General features: G+C 36.8%; 1 protein-coding gene and 1 long non-coding RNA gene across 2 annotated transcripts; both read right to left on the bottom strand.

Moving 5' to 3' along the window:
• Positions 1-2,932: 2,932 nt before the first annotated feature.
• On the bottom strand, positions 2,933-4,351 carry LOC134846785 (uncharacterized). The gene has a single exon (XM_063864176.1). The coding sequence runs from the start codon at positions 4,349-4,351 to the stop codon at positions 2,933-2,935; it is 1,419 nt and encodes a 472-aa protein (XP_063720246.1).
• A 17,652-nt stretch (positions 4,352-22,003) lies between these two features.
• Positions 22,004-22,825, bottom strand: LOC134846520 (uncharacterized). Its single transcript, XR_010162810.1, has 2 exons — positions 22,346-22,825; positions 22,004-22,113 (listed from the first exon to the last, which is right to left on the bottom strand). It is a non-coding gene; the product is annotated as an uncharacterized LOC134846520 (long non-coding RNA).
• Positions 22,826-24,046: the final 1,221 nt, after the last annotated feature.

Here is a 24,046-nt window from a genome sequence, read left to right as displayed (position 1 = left end):
TTATCAAAAAACCCTGAAACATTTATGCGAAAAGTGTACACCGTTGGTCGCCGTATCATCGTCTATGCAACCCATAACGCGATAATTTTCACCCACCTGTAACCCGAACCAGAGAAACATGATGAATTGCTCTGCGAAACGGAAGATCGATGACAAAGTAAGTTATCAGTACCTAAGGGCGTGATTAAGTGTCAATGAACGATGATAAGAAACTTTTTAAGCTCGTCCTAGTTAATTTTCAGGAGGAACTTAATTTTCAGCGGTTTGAATTTGAGTTTTACAAAGCTTAATGCAAATAAATTGACTAAAAGTTAGTCAAATTTCGCCGTCTAATAACTGTTGCAAATGGCACGAAAACAGGTAAATGACACCTGAATTCTCAAAAGATGTAAACTTGAGCGCAAAAAATATTTATTGACCCACGTTATAAATTTTTGGCGTTATCTTGAAAAGCTCGTGAAATTAATGAACCTTAAATGAAACTCGAAAGTGAAACTGGGAACGCCAAAAAAAGTTCGTTTATCTCTCGAAAAGATCAAAAACAGTTTCACAAAAAATACAAAAGTTTTTGAAAAAATACAAAAATTGAATCGGAGAACTTTAAAAAAGATTATTTTCTAAGCGTGGTTTCTGATTAAGAACGCAGTCATTATGCCAGGAATGAGCACTTCAAAGATGGTTTAAAATCAATAAAACAATCGGACCTATTTTCTTTCGACGCTGAAATTTTTTTGAATCCGAATCACGTTTGAAAAGGCTTCAGAGTTTTTGAGGAATGAGTTTTCCCCTCAATGAGTTTTCTCTGAGATAGGCAAAGCTTACGAAAAATTAAATTAAATGGGAATTAATATCAAAGGCGGTTTCATGGAGGGGTGCCCTTTCTCAGAGAATTGACCCCTTCACAAAACAAAGGGTACCCTTGTAGGCTTTTTGTAATCTTTATGTCAAAAAAATATTGAACCTCCAATTTTGTAATTCAAATCATTACATGAAACTAACTTGGTTTTTTGCCGGTAATGGACTGAGCTCCTACACAGGCGAATCTAAGGTTTTGTCGAAAGAGTAGTGGTTTTTGAAAAAAACTTTAGGTCAACGCAATAGATTTTCAGGGCGAGGAAAATTCAATTCCTAATTGAAAAAGCTATGATAAAGTAGCACTGAAGGCGCCTGTACCAACAAATTTAGGTGCCGAAAACTGATGTCAAAAAATAAAACCAAATGCTCGGGCCCTTTGATTGGTGAGGGGGTGAAAACCCCGAAGGGTGTACCCTCTAAATATGCCCCTGCTCTTGAGTTTGAAGTATTATATTTTGATAGGTTTTGCACAGGGCCTAGAGAGAAAAATGACTTTATAATCGATTACGTAGTGTTTAAAGAGAGAATAATCAATTACGCAGTGTTTAGGGCTACCATTGTTCTTACTACAACTCTTTTTCATATCAGTTTTGAGCCTGAATTTGAGTTATTGTGCTTTTTTATCGAATATTTTAGAGTTATTTTTCACGCTATGTTGATAAATTGTCGATTAGAAATCGTGAATAAGAATTTGAAAATTTGAATTTAAGCTTTCGAAAAAGCGCGTTGAAAAAACGGACCGTTGTTTGCGTATGAAATACTCTGGGTGTAATTATCAAATTTCCTGGAAGAATAGAAGTTATCAAAAGAACGCTGGAGGATTTAAGCGAAAAAATGCACACCGTTGGTCGCCGTATCATCGTATGTTCAACCCATAACGCAACAATTTATCACCCAGTTGTAATACGAACGAACCAGTGAAAAAATGACGACTTGCACTGCAAAATGGAAGATTGATGACAAATTAGGTTATCTAAGTATCTCTAGGCCTGATTAAATGTCAATGAGCGATGTAAAGACAGTTTAGGGGTTGCCCTAGTTTTTTTTCAGGAGAAATAAAAAAATTTTTCTATCAAATTTAGTGTATCGCAGTTTGAGTATGAGTCTTATAAAGTTCATTGCAAATAAATTGACTTGAAGTCAGTCAACTTTTGCCTTCTAATAACTATTGAAAATTGCACGAAAAAAGGTAAACGACAACTGAAATCTCAAAAAGGATAAACCTAAAGGGTTTTATGAAACTCTAAAGTTCTGAGAGGTAAGGACGACCGGTGGTTGGAAAGGCAGAAAAAAAACAGCAAAAGCATAGTCGAAACAAAACCAAATACACATAAAAACACTTAAAGTCAGAACAGATGTACTTAAAAATATATATACGTGAAATTTTGTCCCAAATTGTCAGTGGGAGGCTCAATCAATCAATAAGAATCATAGTTCGAAGCTCTTGACTAAAAATTTTTCCTAATTCCTGTACTATTAATTTTACAAGCTCTTATGTGGGGAAGTGCAAAATTATATATTTGAATAAGGGAAGCCGGTTACGTGAAAATAGAACTGAATGTTTCGGTCATATTCATGAAAACTACAATTAAAGATAATTCGAATTATTAAGTTCTTCAAATTAGTGTCTTATTTTGTACCTGGTGTGCTGATTACACAAGCAAATCTATAGAAAACGAAAATGTAATCGTTTCTAATTTACACGATGTACTTGAGTCTTTCTTGCTTTGAACTTTGATTTGATTATAAATTAGTTGGTTGCACGTGTTTGGTAATTCATTTTTGTATTTTTTTGAGTTTTGGTTTTCAATTTCTTTCCCGGAGTTTTCCTGATTGCATGTGAAAAGTTGAAGTCATCTAAGATGGTTGTCAATTGTCAAATTGGCATATAACACTCGGCCTCACTTTGCAGTTGCAAAATAAATTAAGAAAAAAGGGGTGATGCAGTTCCTACTTATAAAACTTAAAACGCTGGCTTAACGGTTGTTTAAGTGTCAGTTGAAGTTATCGGCTATGGTTGTTGGCGCAAGGCTGCTTTGGGGTGAGGCTCTCATTGTCGTGAATCTTCGTTTGCAGGTTAATTGCAATAATCCGGACTAACAGGTGCTAGTCTAATGGCTGGTATTGACGCAATTTTGTCTCTTATTTTGACGAAGTAAACGCGGATCTGATCATCATCGGTTGGTTTGTTTCTTGTAATCCGTCCAATTGGCCAGAGTCCTCGTGGCGTCATATCCTGAAGAATCCAGACAATTTTTCCTATTTTGATAGGCGGCGTCTTCTTTGTCCATCGTTGTCTTGGCAGTAGTGTTGGGAGAAACTCCTTCATCAAGCGTTTCCAAATATGGGTTGCGAGTTGTTGGGCGAATTTCCATTGTCGACTGAGTGTTGAGGGCTGTTGGGTTTGTAGAGGTGGCATGCTGGCATGCGCTCTCCCGAGAAAAAAATGATTTGGTGTGAGGGCTTCAACATCATCGGGCGATGCTGAAACTGTAGTGATGGGTCTTGCGTTCATGAAGTGTTCAACTTCGCAAAAGACGGTGTTGAATATGTCGTCTGTTAGAATCTGGCTTCCTATGATGGCATAGAACGAGTCTTTGACTGATCTTATGAGTCGTTCCCATACACCTCCCAAATGAGGAGCATAGGCAGGGTTGAAGGTCAATTCAATCTGATGGTTGGCGTAGAATTGTCGTGTAACATCGGCGTCGAAGTGTCTGCTGAGTTCTTTTTCGGCTGCGGTGAAATTTGTACCATTATCAGAAACAATTTTCACTGGTTGTCCTCTGCGAGCGAACAATCGTCGTAAGGTATTGATGAAGGCGTCGGCTGATTGATCCTGGCACATCTCAAGATGTACGGCTCGTGTTGTTAGGCAAGTCATTATAACGACGTAGCGTTTGTTGTAGTTTCCTGCGGTTTTCGAAGCAAACGATCCAAAGAGATCTAATCCTGTTTGTTGAAACGGGAAGGGTTTATCATCTGGAAATCTGAAGGCGGGTAGGGGCGCAAGTTCCGGCTGTAGTCCAGTTGCCTGTTGTCGTCGGCAGTCGTAACAGTTTTTTATGATCTTGTCAATATGTGCGCGAAAACAGAGAATCCAATACTCGTTTTGAAGAATATTTTTCAAGTGCTGGCGTGGCGAATGCTGGTTGTCTTTGCGGGTTTGTCCTTTAAAGAGGTGAACTGCTGGGTGGTTTCCATTAAGGATAATCGTGTGTTTTATGCAATAGTCCAATTGAGATTTCTCGAGGCGTCCACGTGCTCGCAAGAGTCCGTCTTCGTCTAGAAATGGTGATAGGTGTCGAAGTCTGCTAGTTGTGTTGATTCGTTTATTTTGTGTCAATGCGTTGACCTCTGGTTTGAAGCAGTCTCGTTGCGTCTGCTTGAAGATAAAATTCTTTGCGGCAATCATGTTGTTGCTTGTCAGTTCGGTGGTCGGGCTTTCGTTGCGGGACTGTAGTCCTTTATCTTTAAAAATCCTGGCGGCACGCATCACTTATGCAGTTGTTTTGAGAATTCTTGTCCATTTGGAGAATCTGCTGTAACCGATGAAGCTGTGTTCTGTCTTTTTCGTGGAAGCTTGAAAAGCTAGCATTGGGGTTGTTGCTATTTCATCTATTTGTCCAGTTTGATCGTTGAGTTGCAAGGTATCCGTATTGGCGTCGATTAACTGTAGCTTTGGCCAGTTGCATTCTGGTTCACATGAATTTTGGTCCGGTGAACCATCTTGACTTGTTACTGAATTCTGATAGGGGTATACCGAGGGTTCCGTCGTCTGCTGGGTTTAGGGGTCCTGGGCAATGATTCCATTGACTCGCTTGGGTGCTTTCTAAAATTTCTGCAACTCTGTGAGCCACAAAAATTTGTTGTCGTTTATCAGATCCCTGTATACATTGAAGCGCTGTTGTGCTGTCTGTCCACATATGCGTAGAGTTGATGTCAATCCTTTGTTCTCTGCGAATGAACTTTGCGAGGCGAGCACCAAAAACTGCGGCTTGTAGTTCCAATTTAGTTATTGTGTGTTGTTTTAGAGGAGCCACTCGAGCTTTTCCTAGAACAAAGGCGCTGCAGATTTGCCGAGTGGCACTGTTGCTGTATACAAAATAAGCGACTGCTGCTAGGGCGCTGTAAGAGGCATCTGAAAAAACATGAAGAGCGATGTTGTCGTAGCTGTATCCAAAATAGTGTCGGGGTATTTCCACTGTCTGTAGACCGTTTCTATCGTCAAGAAGCTCGAACAGTTCAGGTATCATTTCTCGTGTAATTTGGTCGTCCCACTTCATTCCTTTTCTCCAAATTGCTTGCTGGATTATTCGTAGTCGAATCGTAATAGGTGCTGCTATTCCAATTGGGTCAAAGATTGAGAAAGCTGCGCGAAGTAGGTTCCGTTGTGTAGGTTTCTTCTGGGCGAGTTCGTGTAGTTTGTCAGTAGTGAAGCTGAGTGTATCGTTACTTACTCTCCATCGTATTCCGAGAATTCGCTTGAAGATTTTGGGGTCCTTGATTTCGTCTATGGCGATGGATCTATGTTCCTCTGGTATTGTTTGCAGAATTTTATGATCCGTAGTGATCCACTTCGTCAGCTTGAAGCTTCCTTGTTGTAGTACGTGTCGAAGGTCTTCTATGATTTTCACTGCGGTGTCGATGTCGTCGGTGGCTTCGAAGAAGTCGTCCATGTAGAAGTTCTCGTAGACAAGTTTTTTGATGTGGGGATGGCTTTCAGCATTGTCGTCTGCGCAAGTTCTTAATGCGTAAATTGCACAAGTAGGAGAACATTTGGCTCCAAAGACAAATCGAGTGTACTCAAAAAATTCGGGTTCTTCCACTCCCCAGAGGAAACGAAGAAATTTTCTGTCTTCGGGGTTAACAGAAACCTGCATATACATCCCTTCAAAGTCGGCAGTGATGTGATGCTTTCCTTTGCGAAATCGGGTAATTACTCCTAGTAGATTGCAGAGCAAGTCAGGTCCAGTGAGAAGCATATCATTCAGACAAACTCCTTTAAATTTGGATTTGGCATTGGAAACACGGCGAAGTTTTCCTGGCTTGTTTGGGTTGATTACGCCATGTTCAGGTAAAATCCATCCTGTCGAAGGTATTTAGTCTGGCTCTAATTTCCGTATGTAGTGCTTGCTGAGATCCTGGTCAATTGTATTCTGGTAGAGAGCCAACTTTTTTGAATTCTTGATAAGTTGTATTTTCATCCGGTTGTATTGGGCAATTGCTGCTTTATAGTTGTTGGGAAGATTTGCATTTGGTTTCCACAGAAGTCCAAGTTGATAGCGGTTGTCGTATAATGATATGGTTTTCCGAAGTGTTTGCATAGCGTGTCTTTCATCCGATGACATCAATATTTCAGGTGATGTGGCATAGGTTTCCATTCGCCAGAATGAGGCGAGAAGATCCGAGATTTGTGTGTCGTCAGTTGATATCTGTATTGGGGTGGCTGTTGCTTGGTGGATTGAGAAGTATCCAATGTCGTTGTTCGGTCCTGCTATTGTCCATCCTAGGGCTGTAAGGACTGCTCAAGGAACATTTTGATTTCCTTTGATGATGGTCTTCGGGCTGATGATGTCAATATTGTCCGTTCCAATCACTAGGGCTACGTCGTTGTTGCTGAAGTCCGGAAAACATATATGCTTAAGGTGGGCGTATTGGCTGCAGATGTCGTTCAATTTTTTGGGCTCGGCTGCATTCAAGTTCTGATTAAAACATTAGTTAGTTCAAACGCTAAAGTGTTATTTCCCAATGAATGAACTGTAATATCCACTGTCTTACCCTCTATCGTTTGCGAGTTGGAGAAATCTCCAATGAGCAGTTGTTCCTGATGGTTAGTTTCCTCCAGTTGAAGATATGCTGCTGTCGGTTGCGATATGTAGCTTTTTGTACTTCCTGTATCAAGAAAAGCGTATACATTAAGGTATATGTTGCGGTGTCGTAATGTTACTGGTAAAAGTAGCAGCAGTGAGCTGTTGATTCTTGATATCTTCTTTTGGCTGGCAAGATGGTTGACTTGATTCGGTCGCTGGTTTGGATTAAACTTCGCTGTTCTTTGTGTTCGTTGTTCGTCGTGTAGAGTTGTGTGATGATGCTGATTGCATTTGCTTCATGTGTGCTTTGATGGGCAGTCTTTTACTTGATGTTGGCCAAGGCAGTTGAAACAAAGTTTCTTTTCAGAAACGAGTCTCTTCTTCTCTTCCAAAGGTGAATTCTGATACATGCTGCAGTATGCTGGGTGGTGAGTTTGTCCGTCGAAGGGACATGGGGTTCGGGTATTCGCACTCCAATTTTTAGAAGCCTTCTGTGAAGGCCGGTTGGTTGATGGTCGAGATCCGTTGGCGTGTCGAAGTCTTGGGGCTATTTGTTGTCAATCGTTCAAGTCCAGGGTCATTTGCTGCAGTTGCATAGGTGGTAAGTGATCGCATGCTAATGCAAACTGTCTGATCCAGTCGTTGAAGGTGATAAGATTAGGCTGGTCGATGTTCTGGGCGGTGATGTACTGTGTCCATTGAAGCTGCTGAGGGTGATGCAATTTGCTGACGGCAAATTGAACGTATATTGTAGAGTTAAAATCGTCTTTGAACCCAAGCGTCCGAAATGTTTCCACCATGTTACTGATCAATGTGGAAAATTTCATGTACGAATCCCTGCGATGAGTTGATGGTTGCTTGAAGCTCTGTAGTCTGTTGACGAAGTCAGTGATGATGATGTCGGGTCGTCCGTATTGTCGTCGTAGTTCGTGGAGGGCAGCGTTGTACATAGTGCTATTGCAGGAGTAGCCACAAATAGCTTGATTTGCTTTTCCAGTCGTTAAAGTCTGCAGATGAGTCATCTTTTCGGCGTCCTAGATGGTTCGATTGCGGATTGTTGCTTCAAAGAGTCCGAACCACATGCTCCACTTCATGGGGTTTCCGTCGAAAGGCTCGATTTTTACTTTTGGGGCTTTTGGGGGCCTAGTCATAAGACTGTAGTTTGCTCGTGACTATCCGTTACTTGATGTCTGAGATACTGCTGCTGGAATGAACTGCTGTTCTGTAACTATGTTGAAGCTGAGGTTTGCGTTGGTGGTATCGTGTTCTGTTTGTTGAAGTGGTGGTCTGTCTATTTCGAAACCTGTCTGGGGGACTTGCTGCTGAGTATCTCGGCTATCTGAAAAGTTTTGGTCCTCTACTGTTTGCTGAACTAATGATCTGGGCTGATGGCTGCTGTTGGATAATGTTGACGTCTGTCTAGAGTGCCGATCTAGTATTGTCTGTTGTTGCACTGAATCAGCTGTGTGGGGGGCTTGAACTGTGGTGGCATTAGTGTTCTGCTGTTGTGGAGTTGTCTCTGCTGTATTTTCTTGTAGCATCTGTCTAAAGTCATCCATGTCGTCGTGTTCGTCTTGTATATCAGTGAAGCGGTTGATGAGATCCTCCGCAGTGGCGTGCTCAGTCGGGTGGTCTACAAGGTACGTAGTGGCGTCATCCAAATTGCTGAGAATTTTCTTCATTTCGGTTTCTGAGTCAGCTATGTTGTAGTTTGTATTGATGTCACTGATGGCTTTTCGTACTCGTCTGAAGAGGCGCTCTAGTTGGGCGACGAGAAGATTTCTCTGGGGGAGAGTGGTTTTGTTGGGGATGGCTAGTTTGTCGTAGTTTATTGTTGCAGTTGTTGTAGATGTCGTATCCAGTCGTAGTTTTGACCTACTTTGTTAGTTCCTGTCCTAGGTAGCTAGACCTAAAATTAAAAAGGAACGAAGCAAAAGAACAATGGTGCGGTAAATATATTTTCAAATAAGTACAACAAAATAAAATAAGCAATTGAAAGTTACAAATGCTTGATAGTAAGTCGTTCTGATACCTAAACAGGCGGAAAGTAATATAAACAAAACGTAAAATTAACGTCCCTATACCAAAGTTCAGCTATGGGGGTCCAAATTGTTAAACCGATTTTTTTTTAAATCTTAAGCAACTGCAAAATGAGTAATCCTTGGTTGGCACTAAAGACAAACTGTGCTTCCAGCCTGGTCAGGGGGTAGAGCAAGGTTGCGTTTTCTGGCAATTTAGCTGAGTGCCATATAGAAAACGAAAATGTAATCGTTTCTAATTTACACGATGTACTTGAGTCTTTCTTGCTTTGAACTTTGATTTGATTATAAATTAGTTGGTTGCACGTGTTTGGTAATTCAGTTTTGTATTTTTTTGAGTTTTGGTTTTTAATTTCTTTCCCGGAGTTTTCCTGATTGCATGTGAAAAGTTGAAGTCATCTAAGATGGTTGTCAATTCTCAAATTGGCATATAACAAAAGCTTTACGAAGTATTTTTTCTGACTCAATTCGCAAATAAAAATACTCATTTGGTGGCATTTTTGATATGTTTCAAGTTAATCATTCCTAAGCTTGTTTAAGCATGAGCATTTTAAAGCCATTGATACTGCTTCGTTTTTGGTTTTAGTTTGAACATTGAATGCACAAATCTCAATCAAGAGAACAAATTATGGGGATCTCCCCTTCTCAAGCGGCTATTCCCTAATTTTGGTAGACAAAAAATTTTGGCCTCAAACAAGCCCATTTTATAATCAAATACTACACGGCCAAATCGGAAATTAAGAGTTTAAGCGACAGAAAAAGAATCAATAATGCGAAACTTTGCTGCAAAAAAAAACACGGCTTTAGAAAATGTCAAATTTTTGACCGTTTTTTGGAAAATTATTCTTTTTTTCCTAACACTAAGTTAATTTTGAGGTTGATGATTCATTCAAACTAATATGATGCTAAGATTTTCCCTGCGCTATCTGTTTTGCCCCATTTTTTTCGTAGAAAAGCTGATGTAGACCTAGAACAATCCATGTGAAACATGATGAATTGCTCTGCGAAACGGAAGATCGATGACAAAGTAAGTTATCTCAGTACCTAAGGGCAAGATTAAGTGTCAATGAACGATGCAAAGAAACTTTTTAGGTCGTCCTAGTTAGTTTTCAGGAGAAAATTATTTTTCAGCGATTTCAATTTGAGTTTTACAAATTTTAATGCAAATAAATTGACTGCGAGTTAGTCAAAATTCGCCGTCCAATAACTGTTGCAAATGGCACAAAAAAAATGTAAATGAAACTTGAAATCTCAAAAGATGTAAACTTAAGCGCAAAAAATGTTTATTGACCCACGTTATGAATTTTTGGCTCGGAGAACTTCAAAAAAAGATAAATTTTTAAGCGTGGTTTCTGATTAAGAACGCAGCCATTATGCCAGGAATGAGCACTTTAAAGTTGGTTTGAAAGCAATAAAACAATCGGACCTATTTTCTTTCGACGCTGAAATTTTTGAATCCGAATCACGATTGAAAAGGCTTCAGAGTTTTTGAGGATAGAGTTTTCCCCTCAATGAGTTTTCTCTGAGATAGGCAAAGCTTACGAAAAATTAAATTAAATAGGAATTAAACTCAAAGGCGGATTTATGAAGGGGTGCCCTTTCTCAGAGAATTGACCCCTTCACAAAACAAAGGGTACCTTTTAGGCTTTTTGTAATCTTTTTGTCAAAAAAATATTGAACCTCCAATTTTGTAATTCAAATCATTACAAGAAAAAAACTTGGTTTTTTCCGGCAATGGATTGAGCTCTTACACGGGCGAAGCTAAGATTTTGTCGAAAGGGTAGTGGTTTTTCAAAAAAAATTTAGGTCAACGCAATAGATTTTCAGGGCGAGGAAATTTCAATTCCTAATTGAAAAAACAGAAAAAGCTATGACAAAGTAGCACTGAAGGCGCCTGTACCAACAATTTTAGGTGCCGAAAACCGATGTCATAGAATAAAACCAAATGCTGGGGCCCTTTGTTTGGTGAGGGGGTGAAAACCCCGAAGGGTCTACCCTCTAAATATGCCCCTGCTCTTGAGTTTGAAGTATTACATTTTGATAGGTTTTGCACAGGGCCTAGAGAGAAGAATGACTCTCAATTACGTAGTGTTTTGGGCTACCATTGCTTTTACTACAACTCCTAAAGAAGTGTTTTCATATCAGTTTTGAGCCTGAATTTGAGTTATTGTGCTTTTTTGTTGAATAATTTAGAGTTATTTTTTTTCTTGCCATGTTGATAAATTGTCGATTAGAAATCGTGAATAAGAATTTGAAATTTGAAAATTTGAATTTAAGCTGTCAAAAAAGCGCGTTGAAAAAACCGACCGTTGTTTGCGTATGAAATGCTCTGCGTGTAATTGTCAAAATTCCTAGAAGACTAGAAGTTATCAAAAAAACCCTGGAGGGTTTAAGCGAAAAATGCACACCGTTGGTCGTAGTATAGTCGTATGTTCAACCCATAACGCAACAATTTATCACCCAGCTGTAATCCGAACGAACCAGTAAAAAAATGATGACTTGCACTGCAAAATGGAAGATTGATGACAAATTAGGTTATCTCAGTATCTCCAGGTGTGATTAAATGACAATGAACGATGTAAAGACACTTTAGGGGTTGTCCTAGTTTTTTTTCAGGAGAAATAATTTTTTTTTTCAAATTTAGTGTATCGCAGTTTGAGTTTGAGTCTTATAAAGCTCCTTGCAAATAAATTGACTTGAAGTCAGTCAATTTTTGCCTTCTAACAACTATTGCAAATGGCACGAAAAAAGGTAAATGACACCTGAAATCTCAAAAGGTGTAAACATAAAGAGGTTTTTCAAACTCTAAAATTCTGAGAGGGAAGGACGACCGGAGGTTGGAAAGGCGGGTTAAAAACAGCAAAAGCATAGTCGAAACAAAACCAAATATACATAAAAACATTAAAAGTCAGAACAGATGTACTTAAAAACATATATACGTGAAATTTTGTCCTATATTGTCAGTGGGAGGCTCAATCAGTCAATAAGAATCATAGTTCAAAGCTCTTGACTAAAATTGTTTTCCTAATTCCTGTACTATTAATTTTACAAGCTCTTATGTGGGGAAGTGGAAAATTATATATTTGAATAAGGGAAGCCGGTTACGTGAAAGTAGAACTGAATGTTTCGGTCATGTTCATGAAAACTACAAATAAAGATAATTCGAGTTATTAAATTCTTCAAATTAGTGTCTTATTTTGTACCTGGTGTGCTGATTACACAAGCAAAGCTTTACGAAGTATTTTTTGTCACTCAATTTGCAAATGAAAATACTCATTTGGTGGCATTTTTGATTTGTTTCAAGTCAATTATTCCTAAGCTTGTTTAAGCATGAGCATTTAAAAGCCATTGATACTGCTTCGTTTTTGGTTTACTTTGAACATTGAATGCTCAAATCTCAATCAAAAGAACAAATTATGGGGATCTCCCATTCTCAAGCGGCTATTCCCTAATTTTGGGAGACAAAAAATTTGGCCTCAAACAAGCCCATTTTAAAATCAAAAACTACACGGCCAAATCGGAAATTAGGAGTTTAAGCGACAGAAAAACAATCAATAATGCGAAACTTTGCTGCGAAAAAAAACACGGCCTTAGAAAATGTCAAATTTTTGACCGTTTTTTGGAAAATTATTCTTTTTTTCCTAACAATAAGCTGATTCTGAGGTTGATGATTCATTCAAACTAATATGATGCTAAGATTTTCCCTGCGCAATCTGTTTTGCCCTATTTTTTTCGTAGAAAAGCTGATATAGACCTAGAACAATCCATGTGAAACATGATGAATTGCTCTGCGAAACGGAAGATCGATGACAAAGTAAGTTATCTCAGTACCTGAGGGCAAGATTAAGTGTCAATGAACGGTGCAAAGAAACTTTTTAGGTCGTCCTAGTTAGTTTTCAGGAGAAACTTATTTTTCAGCGGTTTCAATTTGAGTTTTACAAAGTTTAATGCAAATAAATTAACTGTGAGTTAGTCAAAATTCGCCGTCCAATAACTGTTGCAAATGGCACAAAAAAAATGTAAATGAAACCTGAAATCTCAAAAGATGTAAACTTAAGCGCAAAAAATGTTTATTGACCCACATTATAAATTTTTGGCGTTATCTTGAAAAGCTCTTGAAATTAAGAAACCTTTAATGAAACTCGAAAGTGAAACTTGGAACGCCAAAAATGTTCGTTTTTCTCTCGAAAAGATCAAAAACAGTTTTCACAAAAAATACAAACGTTTTTGAAAAAAGACAAAAATTGAATCGGAGAACTTCAAAAAAAGATAAATTTTTAAGCATGGTTTCTGATTAAGAACGCAGCCATTATACCATGAATGATCACTTTAAAGTTGGTTTGAAATCAATAAAACAATCGGACCTATTTTCTTTCGACGCTGAAATTTTTGAATCCGAATCACGATTGAAAAGGCTTCAGAGTTTTTGAGGATAGAGTTTTCCCCTCAATGAGTTTTCTCTGAGATAGGCAAAGCTTACGAAAAATTAAATTAAATAGGAATTAAACTCAAAGGCGGATTTATGAAGGGGTGCCCTTTCTCAGAGAATTGACCCCTTCACAAAACGAAGGGTACCTTTTAGGCTTTTTGTAATCTTTTTGTCAAAAAAATATTGAACCTCCAATTTTGTAATTCAAATCATTACAAGAAAAAAACTTGGTTTTTTCCGGCAATGGATTGAGCTCTTACACGGGCGAAGCTAAGATTTTGTCGAAAGGGTAGTGGTTTTTCAAAAAAAATTTAGGTCAACGCAATAGATTTTCAGGGCGAGGAAATTTCAATTCCTAATTGAAAAAACAGAAAAAGCTATGACAAAGTAGCACTGAAGGCGCCTGTACCAACAATTTTAGGTGCCGAAAACCGATGTCATAGAATAAAACCAAATGCTGGGGCCCTTTGTTTGGTGAGGGGGTGAAAACCCCGAAGGGTCTACCCTCTAAATATGCCCCTGCTCTTGAGTTTGAAGTATTACATTTTGATAGGTTTTGCACAGGGCCTAGAGAGAAGAAGGACTCTCAATTACGTAGTGTTTAGGGCTACCATTGTTTTTACTACAACTCCTAAAGAAGTGTTTTCATATCAGTTTTGAGCCTGAATTTGAGTTATTGTGCTTTTTTGTTGAATATTTAAGAGTTATTTTTTTTCTTGCCATGTTGATAAACTGTCGATTAGAAATCGTGAATAAGAATTTGAAATTTGAAAATTTGAATTTAAGCTTTCGAAAAAGCGCGTTGAAAAAACCGACCGTTGTTTGCGTATGAAATGCTCTGCGTGTAATTGTCAAAATTCCTAGAAGACTAGAAGTTATCAAAAAAAACCCTATAGGATTTAAGCGAAAAATGCACACCGTTGGTCGCAGTATAGTCGTATGTTCAACCCATAACGCAACAATTTATCACCCAGCTGTAATCCGAACGAACCAGTAAAAAAATGATGACTTGCACTGCAAAATGGAAGATTGATGACAAATTAAGTTATCTCAGTATCTCCAGGTGTGATTAAATATCAAAGAACGATGTAAAGACACTTTAGGGGTTGTCCTAGTGTTTTTTCAGGAGAAATAAAAAAACTTCTTTCAAATTTAGTGTATCGCAGTTTGAGTTTGAGTCTTATAAAGCTCCTTGCAAATAAATTGACTTGAAGTCAGTCAATTTTTGCCTTCTAATAACTATTGCAAATGGCACGAAAAAAGGTAAATGACACCTGAAATCTCAAAAGGTGTAAACATAAAGAGGTTTTTCAAACTCTAAAATTCTGAGAGGGAAGGACGACCGGAGGTTGAAAAGGTGGGTTAAAAACAGCAAAAGCATAGTCGAAACAAAACCAAATACACATAAAAACATTAAAAGTCAGAACAGATGTACTTAAAAATATATATACGTGAAATTTTGTCCTATATTGTCAGTGGGAGGCTCAATCAGTCAATAAGAATCATAGTTCAAAGCTCTTGACTAAAATTGTTTTCCTAAATCCTGTACTATTAATTTTACAAGCTCTTATGTGGGGAAGTGGAAAATTATATGTTTGAATAAGGGAAGCCGGTTACGTGAAAGTAGAACTGAATGTTTCGGTCATATTCATGAAAACTACAAATAAAGATAATTCGAATTATTAAGTTCTTCAAATTAGTGTCTTATTTTGTACCTGGTGTGCTGATTACACAAGCAAAGCTTTACGAAGTATTTTTTCTAACTCAATTTGCAAATAAAAATACTCATTTGGTGGCATTTTTGATATGTTTCAAGTTAATCATTCGTAAGCTTGTTTAAGCATGAGCATTTAAAAGCCATTGATATTGCTTCGTTTTTGGTTTTAGTTTGAACATTGATTGCTCAAATCGCAATCAAAAGAACAAATTATGGGGATCTCCCCTTCTCAAGCGGCTATTCCCTATTTTTGGTAGACAAAAAATTTTGGCCTCAAACAAGCCCATTTTAAAATCAAATACTACACGGCCAAATTTGAAATTAAGAGTTTAAGCGACTGAAAAACAATCAATAATGCGAAACTTTGCTGCGAAAAAAAAAACACGGCCTTAGAAAAGGTCAAATTTTTGACCGTTTTTTGGAAAATTATTCTTTTTTTTCTAATACTAACCTGCTGATTCTGAGGTTGATGATTCATTCAAACTAATATGATGCTAAGATTTTCTCTGCGCAATCTGTTTTGCCCTATTTTTTTCGTAGAAAAGCTGATATAGACCTAGAAAAATCCATGTGAAACATGATGAATTGCTCTGCGAAACGGATGATCGATGATAAAATAAGTTATCTCAGTACCTAAGGGCAAAATTAAGTGTCAATGAACGATGCAAAGAAACTTTTTAGGTCGTCCTAGTTAATTTTTAGGAGAAACTTATTTTTCAGCGGTTTGAATTTGAATTTTACAAAGTTTAATGCCAATAAATTGACTAAAAGTTAGTCAAAATTCGCCGTCTAATAACTGTTGCAAATGGCACGAAAAAAATGTAAATGACACCTGAAATCTCAAAAGATGTAAGCTTAAGCGCAAAAAATGTTTATTGACCCACGTTATAAATTTTTGGCGTTAGCTTGAAAAGCTCTTGAAATTAATGAACCTTAAATGAAACTCGAAAGTGAAACTGGGAACGCCAAAACTTTTTGTTTTTCTCTCGAAAAGATCAAAAACAGTTTTCACAAAAATACAAAAGTTTTTGAAAAAAGACAAAAATTGAATCGGAGAACTTCAAAAAAGATTAATTTTTAAGTGTGCTTTCTGATTAAGGACGCAGCCATTATGCCAGGAATGAGCACTTCAAAGATGGTTTGAAATCAATGAAACAATCGGACCTATTTTCTTTCCACGCTGAAATTTTTTTGAATCCGAATCACAATTGGAAAGGTTTCTGAGTTTTTGAGGAATGAGTTTTACCCTCAATGAGTTTTCACTGAGATAGGCAAAGCTTACAAAAAATTAAAGTAAATGGGAATTAATCTCAAAGGAGGATTTATGGAGGGGTGCCCTTTCTCAGAGAATTGACCCCTTCACGAAACAAAGGGTACGCTTTTAGGCTTTTTGAATCTTTATTGAACCTCCAATTTTGTAATTCAAATCATTTAAAAAAAGAAATTTAGTTTGTTCCGGTAATGGATTGAGCTCTTACACGGGCGAAGCTAAGATTTTGTCGAAAAGGTAGTGGTTTTTCAAAAAAATTTTTAGGTCAACGCAATAGATTTTCAGGGCGAGGAAATTTCAAATCCTAATTGAAAAAACAGAAAAAGCTATGAAAAAGTAGCACTGAAGGCGCCTGTACCAACAAATTTAGGTGCCGAAAACTGATGTCAAAAAATAAAACCAAATGCTGGGGCCCTTTGATTGGTGAGGGAGTGAAAACCCCGAAGGGTCTACCCTCTAAATATGCCCCTGCTCTTGAGTTTGAAGTATCACATTTTGATAGATTTTGCAAATGGCCTTGATATAATAATGACTCTCAATGACGTAGTGTTTAGGGCTACTATTAATTTTACTACAACTCTTAAAGAAATGTTTTCATATCAGTTTTGAGCCTGAATTTGAGTTATTGTGCGTTTTTTTTTGAATAATTTAGAGTTGTTTTTTTCACGCTATGTTGATAAATTGTCGATTAGAAATCGAAAATAAGAATTTGAAATTTGAAAATTTGAATTTAAGCTTTCGAAAAAGCGCGTTGAAAAAACCGACCGTTGTTTGCGTATGAAATGCTCTGCGTGTAATTATCAAAATTCCTAGAAGACTAGAAGTTATCAAAAAAACCCTGGAGGATTTAAGCGAAAAACGCACACCGTTGGTCGCAGTATCGTCGTATGTTCAACCCATAACGCAACAATTTATCACCCAGTTGTAATCCGATCGAACCAGTGAAAAAATGATGACTTGCACTGCAAAATGGAAGATTGATGACAAATTAAATTATCTCAGTACCTCCAGGCGTGATTAAATGTCAATGAACGATGTAAAGACACTTTAGGGGTTGTCCTAGTTTTTTTTTAGCAGAAAAGAAAATTTTTTTAATCAAATTTAGTGTATCGCAGTTTGAGTTTGAGTCTTATAAAGCTCATTGCAAATAATTTGACTTGAAGTAATTTTTTGCCTTCTAATAACTAATGCAAATGGCACAAAAAAAGGTAAATGACTTCTGAAATCTCAAAAGGTGTAAATCTAAAGAAGTTTTTCAAACTCTAAAATTCTGAGAGGGAAGGATGACCGGAGGTTGGAAAGGCGGGTTAAAAACAGCAAAAGCATAGTACCAAACAAAATCAAATACACATAAAAACAGAAAAAGTCAGAACAGATGTACTTAAAAAATATATATACGTGAAATTTTGTCCTATACTGTCAGTGGGAGGCTCAATCAGCCAACAAGAATCATAGTTCAAAGCTCTTGACTAAAACTGTTTTCCTAATTCCTGTATTATTAATTTTACAAGCTCTTATGTGGGGAAGTGGAAAATTATAAATTTGAATACGGGAAGTCATTTACGTGAAAGTAGAACTGAATGTTTCGGTCATACTCGTGAAAACTACAAATAAAGATAATTCGATTTATTAAGTTCTTCAAATTAGTGTCCTATTTTGTACCTGGTGTGCTGATTACACAAGCAGAGCATTACGAAGTATTTTTCTAACTCAATTCGCAAATAAAAATACTCATTTGGTGGCATTTTTGATTTGTTTCAAGTTAATCATTCCTAAGCTTGTTTAAGCATGAGCATTTAAAAGCCATTGATACTGCTTCGTTTTTGGTTTACTTTGAATATTGAATGCTCAAATCTCAATCAAGAGAACAAATTATGGGGATCTCCCCTTCTCAAGCGGCTATTCCCTAATTTTGGTAGACAAAAAATTTTGGCCTCAAACAAGCCCATTTTAAAATCAAAAACTACACGGCCAAATCGGAAATTAGGAGTTTAAGCGACAGAAAAACAATCAATAATGCGAAACTTTGCTGCGAAAAAAAACACGGCCTTAGAAAATGTCAAATTTTTGACCGTTTTTTGGAAAATTATTCTTTTTTTCCTAACAATAAGCTGATTCTGAGGTTGATGATTCATTCAAACTAATATGATCCTAAGATTTTCCCTGCGCAATCTGTTTTACCCTATTTTGTTTGTACACAAGCTGATATAGACCTAGAAAAATCCATGTGGTGTAGTCCGTTGCGGTGGGGTTGGCAGTAATCGGATCTACCCCGGTATATTCTGGAGATTTGGTCTAAGCTTTTGGGCTGGCGGGCAGGTATTTGTATTTCCTATTACCTGTCCGATGTATTGGATCACGTGCTTCCAATATGTCACCGACTGTTCATCCAACGAGGCCATTTCTGCAAACGTCACACGCCGCATTGCCCAGTGCTCAAAGACGTAAGTGCGAACCTTGGGGACCCTTGCTTCGGCAAACGCAAGCCTTGGGAGTCACTCGACATTTTTGTATTGCACATGCCCCGGCTGGATCCGGCCTTGAAAGCCACCAGATCAAGTATCATTAGTTTTCTCGCATGTCTTCGGATAGAGTCGACTTTTGGTACAACTTTCTGTGTTAGTGGAGACCAGAAACGGGGGACTGTGTTCTACAGATCCCCTGATGTTGAGAAAGCTATTTGTGGAAAATGAGCTTTCCCGAAGTTGCCATGAATGGTAAACGCCACAATGTTTTAATACTGTGGATCCTATGATGTAATCTTAGGAAGAGTTCATACCCGGGGATTTTAAAAGCTTGGATTCGTAAGGTGGGTAGCTAGGCAACTTGTTACTTTCTAAGAATAGTGCATCTGGGTGAAACTAACTCTCAGTGATGGTCATTTATGACTATGAGAATACCAAGAACTGCATAAAAGCCTTTTCACATGCTTTAAAAAGAAAAGTTACGGATTTAAGAAAAGTCAGTTTTTTGAACTTTTTGATCGTTTTTTTTTGGAATCTTAGTTATTTTTTAAAAACTTATTCACCACAACTGATATAACGACTTCAATTAAAAGAATGAGTAGTTTTTTTTCTTCCTTAACTCAGCGGCTAATCCCCTACTTAAGCATAGAAATTGCTAGGATTTTTCATAATGTCAGTTTTTGAAAACTAAGCATTTCGTTATCAGCACAAAATATAACTAAAAGTATTTAAACAGGTATATTCAGCACTAGCTGGGCCACTAGTTCACTTCCAAGAGACAGTGGCGCAGATGCGAGGACGTGAGGCTCCTAGTCAATTGGTAGAAAGTTCAAACCCGGAACATTAAAATAGTTTTTTTTGGTCGATGTTTTGCTTTTTAGCATTGGCAATTTGATAGAAACTGTAGCTGCTTATTGGTGACTAGTTTTAGTAATTTACGAGTGATACTCTTAATATCACTAATATTTTTTCTCAAAGTGTATTTTTAGTCTTTATTTCACTTTGTTTACCTGTTTTGAGTTTTTTTTTGCAGTTTCCTCACTTGTAATTGCAAAGCACACCTTCGCCTCTGTGTAAAACTAAACAAAGGCGTAAAAAGTTAGTAAATTAGGCACACTCGACAACAGTTGTCTTCCAAAAAAGAATAACGAACAAAAAAGAATAACGAACAAATTTGATTTGCTCTTGCCGGGGAAGTGCCAAATATAATTTTCAAAACTAGTTTCCATTTAGAAAATCAAGTTTTAGAGCCTAAATGACCAACATGACAAGTTATCTACAGTTATTTTGGTCGAAATTACACGAAAATTTAAAAATTTCAAACCATTTTTTCTGGGCAATGGGAAAGTTTTTGCAAATTTTTTAGTCTTCAAATCACGACTGAAAGGACTTTAGTATGATATATCACTCAACCCAGTCCAATGGTTTTTTATTATCTGATTTTGCGTGAAGACAAAAATAACTAAATCACCCGATCACATGGTTTTTGAAGATTCAAAAAAGGCGCTAAAAACTCAAAAAACTTAATTTTCACGGCTTAAATCAAGTAATTGTAGTCTATTGAAAAAAGTTATTGTAAGCCTGCTCGCTCAAATTCAGAATATAAATCAACCTTTTTCCAGCTGTGTTTCACAATACTGGGAAATTTTTTTGATGTCGTTCGAATCAAGACTGGAAGAGCTTTAATATGATATATCACTCGACCCATTCCGATGATTATTTTTGGTACCTGATTTTTAGTGGAAAACAAAAAAAAATTACGGACCCGATTAAACATTCCTTCCCATTTTTTAATGGTCGTACACAAAGTACCAAAAGTTTTTGCAAAGGTATTTTAAGGAATAACCAAGTTGCCTAGAATATAAAACTGAGTTGTCGTGAAAAAATTCTAGTGTGGTATCGAAATAACGACGTTTGTTTTTGGTCTTTACACAAGCGAGCATAAAGGTTTTTCATGAATCAAAATTGTTTCAACCAACCTCGCAACAAATGTTTGATTGTTAAGAATTCAATTACATCTGTTATCAGTTTTATTGGTGGCAAATGTTTGTACAGTGCAAAGCGACTGTGAATCTGATGCGAGGGTATGAGACTCCAAATTTACAGGTCCTTGATTCGATTCCGGCTGATAACAAAAACTTTACTTAGGCTTTTTTTGAATTCTCTTTTACATTTAATTTTTTTTTACACTGCAAGAGCTAATTTTTACTGTTTCGCCTCTTACTGTTTTGGTCGGAAAATGTGTACTGATTTGTTATTGAGACTGGTTTCCTACATGAAAAGTCTATAAGGCAATAAGCTAGCCCGCAAACAGCAAGATGAGGGTCCAATGATGCCGCATTCCGGTTCATAACAAAGATTTTTTTTAGTTCTACTTATCTATTTCGTTATACACTTATTTTTTCTTTATTAAACTTTTTTGGGTAGGTTTATTGGCTCAATACTTTCAGATTTTTATTGGTTTTCTCTAGCCTAAAATGAATGTAAATTGTAGATATTCATTCAGACTGCTTCTGTGTGTTTATGCATGTGTTTAAAGACTATTTTGCAGCCAGGAATGTTATCCTGGCTGACGCAATCGACAGGGCGGTTTCCTCATCAAAAAATTTTTTGGCGCGTTTTTGAGTCGTGTTTTGAAAAAGATCCCGATCATCTGCTAATTTGGATTGAAATTCAATCCATTTCTCTACCGTCCGAGTATCTTCATTGCAGGCTGGACACAAAAACGATGACAATTTGAAGACCATATTTGAAAAAAACAGGTAAAAATGTTGTTTTGGGCATTTTTTTGGTAATTTTTTGACCGCGCGCTCCTCTACAAAATTTTTATAAAGTGGCATTGAAAGCGCCTCTAGAAAATTTTTAGGGTTGGTCGCCGAAAATTGATGTCATAAAATAGAACCAAAGGCTTGGGTCCTTTGATTAGTGAGGGGTTCAAAACCCCCAAGGGTGTCCCCCTAAATCTTCCCCTGCTCTTAAGTATGAAGTATTACATTTTGATAGATACTTTTTGGTACTTTACCCCCTTTGGTACTTTTTAAGAAATCCATTTCTAGCCGACCGACACTAAAATTTTTCTCAAAGGCGCCTCTGGCGCCAATATATACTAATTTTGAGGGGGAGCGCGCGCCAAAAAACACAATTTTTTTTGTAAAAATTTTCCAAAAAAAGCCCAAAAACTGCTTTTTTGACATGTGAGAAAATTTGGTCAAAACATCGTCTTTTAGTGCTTAAGGAGAACTCCGAAAATCAATTTGGTTGAACTAAAAAGGAGTCGTCAAAATTGTTGAAAGTTTTTTGAAAATCCGCCCCCCTCCCCCCCTCGAAAAAATCCTAGATCCGCCCATGGTTTGAATGGCAGTTTTCGAGCTGCCTATTTTCTTTCTTGCTTAATTTCATTATCTTAATTACTAAATATCAGTATCATTATTAAATTGCATAATTTCATCACTTCTTGTGCAGCTTGGAGTTTGAGCCGTGGATTTGCTCGAGCAGACATTGAGACTCATTCAGCCAACTTTTGCCCTGAAACAGATCAGAAGGGCAAGTTACCCTCCGATTGAGAAATGCTGTCTGGAATACTCCTTTAGAACACTACTTTTTCTTTCGTCTTGCAAAAAAATAATACATATCATTTTTGTTACATTGTCTTGCTTGGGTTTGCAAATTTCAGGTTGCAATCAGATGTATTCGAAGGAAATGATATAAGGGCCTAATTTTTTTATTCAGAGCTGTATGCCGCACCAAAGTGACTTACCGGCTGATCACAGTAGTTTAGTGGGCATTTTTGCTGTTTTTGGATTGATACCCGGTCCATGCTCAAATCCTCCAAACTTTTGGTGGCGATAGAAATCAGTCGATGCATCTGCTTTTTCCGTTTTTCATCTGCTGTCTTTCCTTTCTTCGGGCTCGTTTTGGATTCCGTCTTTAATTTTTCTGTCTCTTTTTCTTTAGTTTTTGTTTTACTGGACCTTGCTGGGTCTGGACTATTCATCCTTTTTTGGTTTGAAAGAGGATTTTTTGTCGACATTTTTCTTGCTGTCGAATTCTAATAAAGTTTTTTAGGAATGCTGTTCAAATCCAAGCTTTTGTTAAAAAATCGTCTAAGTTATAAAAAATGATCACTCAAATTGAATACTCAAGACAAGTAATAACTTATAATAATAAAAGCATGAAGACTCGTTTAAACTATTCTATACAAGTGTTCAAAAGTAGTATCAATTAAGGGAATTTCCGAGGCAACGGATCTGCTTCATTGATACTGCAAGTCATATGCCGTAAAAACTACCATTTTTTCTATCAACTTCAAATAAACTTACCGATTTAGAACGTATAATTTTAATTGGTTCATTGAGCCCGAAGCAACAGATGTTTTCATATTTCTTTTTTAGTTGAAAAGTTTTATCATTGGAAATTTTCCAACTTTCGCAGAAGAAAATGGAATCAATAAGCTTGGCGTGGTTTTTGTATTCAGGCAGAATCCGTTGTTTGATTCAGCGTTTCTTTTAACAAGTTGAAAATATTTTCAAAGCTGAGTTCCACCAACAATACTTTTTAGATGTTAGAAAAAAATCTAGCATCCGAAAGACATTGTTGGTAGAGCTTAGCTTTGAAAAGATTTTTCACCTTAATCAAATTTTGAAAATTATGGAGGTTTAAAATTTACAATTTTTGGGACACTTTACGCGCGGTAATATGTATTCTAATAAATTCTTATAAATTATTATTATTAAATTATATATTTCACGAATTAGTCAAGCTTGTTTTAGAATCACAGTAAACTAAATGTTGACAATTCAAGTTAAAAAAGTTAAATTTGCAACTGAATTAGCAAAAAGAGAAGAAAGCAAAATTTATGTTTATTGTTTTCAAAAAAAGTAACGGAGTTTTTATGCCTGTGATATTTTTTTTTGTTCAGATTAAATTTGGCTATCGACATTCTTTTTTAACAAAAATTTTTTATACTCCAATAAAGATACTGAGTTTAAATGCAAACGGATATTTTTTCTGAAACCATTTTTCTTAAAAATATGGGGTTTTAATTTGCTTATTTGGAAAATTTTTGGATTAATTTTGCGCAGTTTGAAGGTTTCATGTTTGATGCTAAAAGCGGAAAGCGAGTGATTTTTATGAGATCATTTATCCTGCACTCAAATGGTTTCAAAGTGAATGAAACAAACGAATTGGAAATTCTTTTACTACCTGACTCAAAATTTACCATCAACCAATTGATATCGGTAGTTCAAATTAGTAGTTCATTAGGATTTTTTCATTAAGTCTTCGCCGAAGTTTTGTTGGTGCTGTTTCAAATGACAAGTTTGTGAGCATATTAATGGTAATTGCGCAAACAGCCGGTAAGTAAGGCGAAACACAAAAAGCTTAAAATTTTGATGATCTATAAAAATACGCGATTTTAAAAAAAACGAAAAGTGCCGTTTGCCTTATTAAAAAAACACAT

This window comes from Symsagittifera roscoffensis, chromosome 5 (assembly GCF_963678635.1).
Source record: "Symsagittifera roscoffensis chromosome 5, txSymRosc1.1, whole genome shotgun sequence".
In the NCBI taxonomy this organism is placed as follows: domain Eukaryota; kingdom Metazoa; phylum Xenacoelomorpha; order Acoela; family Convolutidae; genus Symsagittifera; species Symsagittifera roscoffensis.
This window is presented reverse-complemented; position numbering and strand designations above follow the sequence as displayed.